At 39.6% G+C, this 1,858-nt stretch overlaps 1 protein-coding gene across 1 annotated transcript; it reads left to right on the top strand.

Annotated features, from left to right (window-relative positions):
• The first annotated feature begins 23 nt into the window (after nucleotides 1-23).
• Nucleotides 24-1,852, top strand: LOC107577320 (telomerase reverse transcriptase-like). The gene is made up of 2 exons (XM_016263408.1): nucleotides 24-253; nucleotides 1,599-1,852. Exons 1-2 carry the CDS (start codon nucleotides 80-82, stop codon nucleotides 1,770-1,772), a joined length of 348 nt encoding a protein of 115 aa, XP_016118894.1. The 5' UTR covers nucleotides 24-79; the 3' UTR covers nucleotides 1,773-1,852.
• The last annotated feature ends 6 nt before the right edge of the window (nucleotides 1,853-1,858 follow it).

Below are 1,858 nucleotides of genomic sequence, written 5' to 3'. Positions count from 1 at the left end.
TGTGTGTGTGTGTGTGCGTGTCTGTCTCTGTGTGTGTGTGTGTGTGCGTGTCTGTCTCTGTGTGTGTGTGTGTGTGTGTATGCAGATTTTCCAGAGCGGCGTGCGGCTCCTGCAGAACGTGCTAAGCGTGTGTGTGCGAGAGGCCCCGGGGCCCATGGGCTCCACCGTCTGGGGCTGGCAGGACATTCACCGCGTTCTCAAAGAGTTCGGCCCGCAGCAGAAGAGCTCGCCGAGACCGCTGTATTTCGTCAAGGTGCGTCTGATGACGTGAATGCTGTGAAAATAAACCTGCATTATTAATCCTTTTGATCATTATTGAAAATTATATTTATATACTAATATATCTCATTATGAAATACTTCTTTTCCTCTCAAATACATGTTGGACACAATTACTGGCACCCCTAAAAATCTCTCTGTAAAATATCTCTGAAGTATATTCCCATTCATATTCGCAATTTTGAGCACACCAGGGTGATTATGAACATGAAATAATCCAGCCATGGAGGGAAAACAAAGGCCAGATTCCCTAAATCATCCATCACAATGAGAAAAACCAAAGAATATAGTTCTGATGTGCAGCAAAAGATAATTGAGCTTCACAAATTAGAAAGTGGCTTTAAGAAAATAACTAGAGCAGTGAAAATTCCCATCTCCACCATCAGGGCAATAATTAAGATTTTCCAATCAACAGAAAACACATGTGTACAATGAAATATACTGCAGGATCTTTAATGTTGTGGGCATATATTTCTGCCGGAGGTCCTGGACATCTTGTTTAGATGCATGGCATCTTTGATTCTATCAAATACCAACAGATAAAAAATCAAAACCTGACTGAATCTTATAACGGGTCATGTTTAGATCTTCCAACAGGACAATTATCCAAAAACAAACCTCAAAACCAACACAAAAATAGGTCACTGAGCACAAAACCAAGCTTCTGCCCTGGCCATTCCAGTTCCCTGAGCTGAAGGATAGATTTCTGTGAATTATTTAAATAAAAGATCAAAACGATTAACAATGCAGATTTATTTTCACAGCCTTCTTTGATCATATTTACCAAGGGTGCCAATAATTCTGACCATGTGTGTATATAAATAACTTGCATTATAAATATGTGTATGTAATAGTGCTGTCAAACGATCAATCGCGATTAATCACATCCAAAATAAAAACATTTGTTTACATAATAAATATACACAGCACACACATTATAAATACACACACATGCATGTATTTCAGAAAAATATGTAATGTTTAAATATTATATTTATTTATAATATGAATATAGACATGTAAATATTTTCAGTGTATATATTGTATGTGTGTGTATTTATATATACATAATAAATATACACAGAACACACGTATGTTATGCAAACAAAAACTTTTATTTTGTATGCGATTAATCGCACTAGTATGTAAACCTCTTCAGATTTATTTGCATAACACAATTAGTAATAAATATAGTCGTAAACCAGCAGTTATTGTGAATATACCGTTGTTGAGAATAGTTCTCACTGAACTCATTTGTGTAGTGTATCTGGCAGCAGCTGCGCTTCCCATGATTCCCGGCGGTGTTGTTGTGTGTGTCAGGTGGATGTGAGCGGAGCGTACGACAGTCTCCCTCATCAGAAGCTGGTGGAGGTGTTGGGTGAAGTGCTGCGTGCGTTCTCTGAGCGGAGCTTCTTCGTGCGACAGTACGCTCGCGTCTGGAACAACCCTCACCTGGGCCTGAGGAAGCACTTCTGCACTAGAGTACGTGAGTGAGCACCAATCAGTGAATCAGACACACTGCAGCAAGTGTGTGACGTGTGTCTGTGTGTGTCTGTGTCTGTGTGTCTGTGTCTGTGTGT

The sequence above is a fragment of the Sinocyclocheilus grahami genome, unplaced genomic scaffold, assembly GCF_001515645.1.
Source record: "Sinocyclocheilus grahami isolate Dianchi unplaced genomic scaffold, SAMN03320097.WGS_v1.1 scaffold5696.1, whole genome shotgun sequence".
In the NCBI taxonomy this organism is placed as follows: domain Eukaryota; kingdom Metazoa; phylum Chordata; class Actinopteri; order Cypriniformes; family Cyprinidae; genus Sinocyclocheilus; species Sinocyclocheilus grahami.
This window is presented reverse-complemented; position numbering and strand designations above follow the sequence as displayed.

Excerpts from the sequence above, each read along its gene's own strand:
- LOC107577320 (XM_016263408.1), top strand. The coding sequence starts at position 80 with ATGCAGATTTTCCAGAGCGGCGTGCGGCTCCTGCAGAACGTGCTAAGC. Across the intron at positions 254-1,598 it reads GACCGCTGTATTTCGTCAAG|GTGGATGTGAGCGGAGCGTA; the intron begins GTGCGTCTGATG and ends TGTGTGTGTCAG.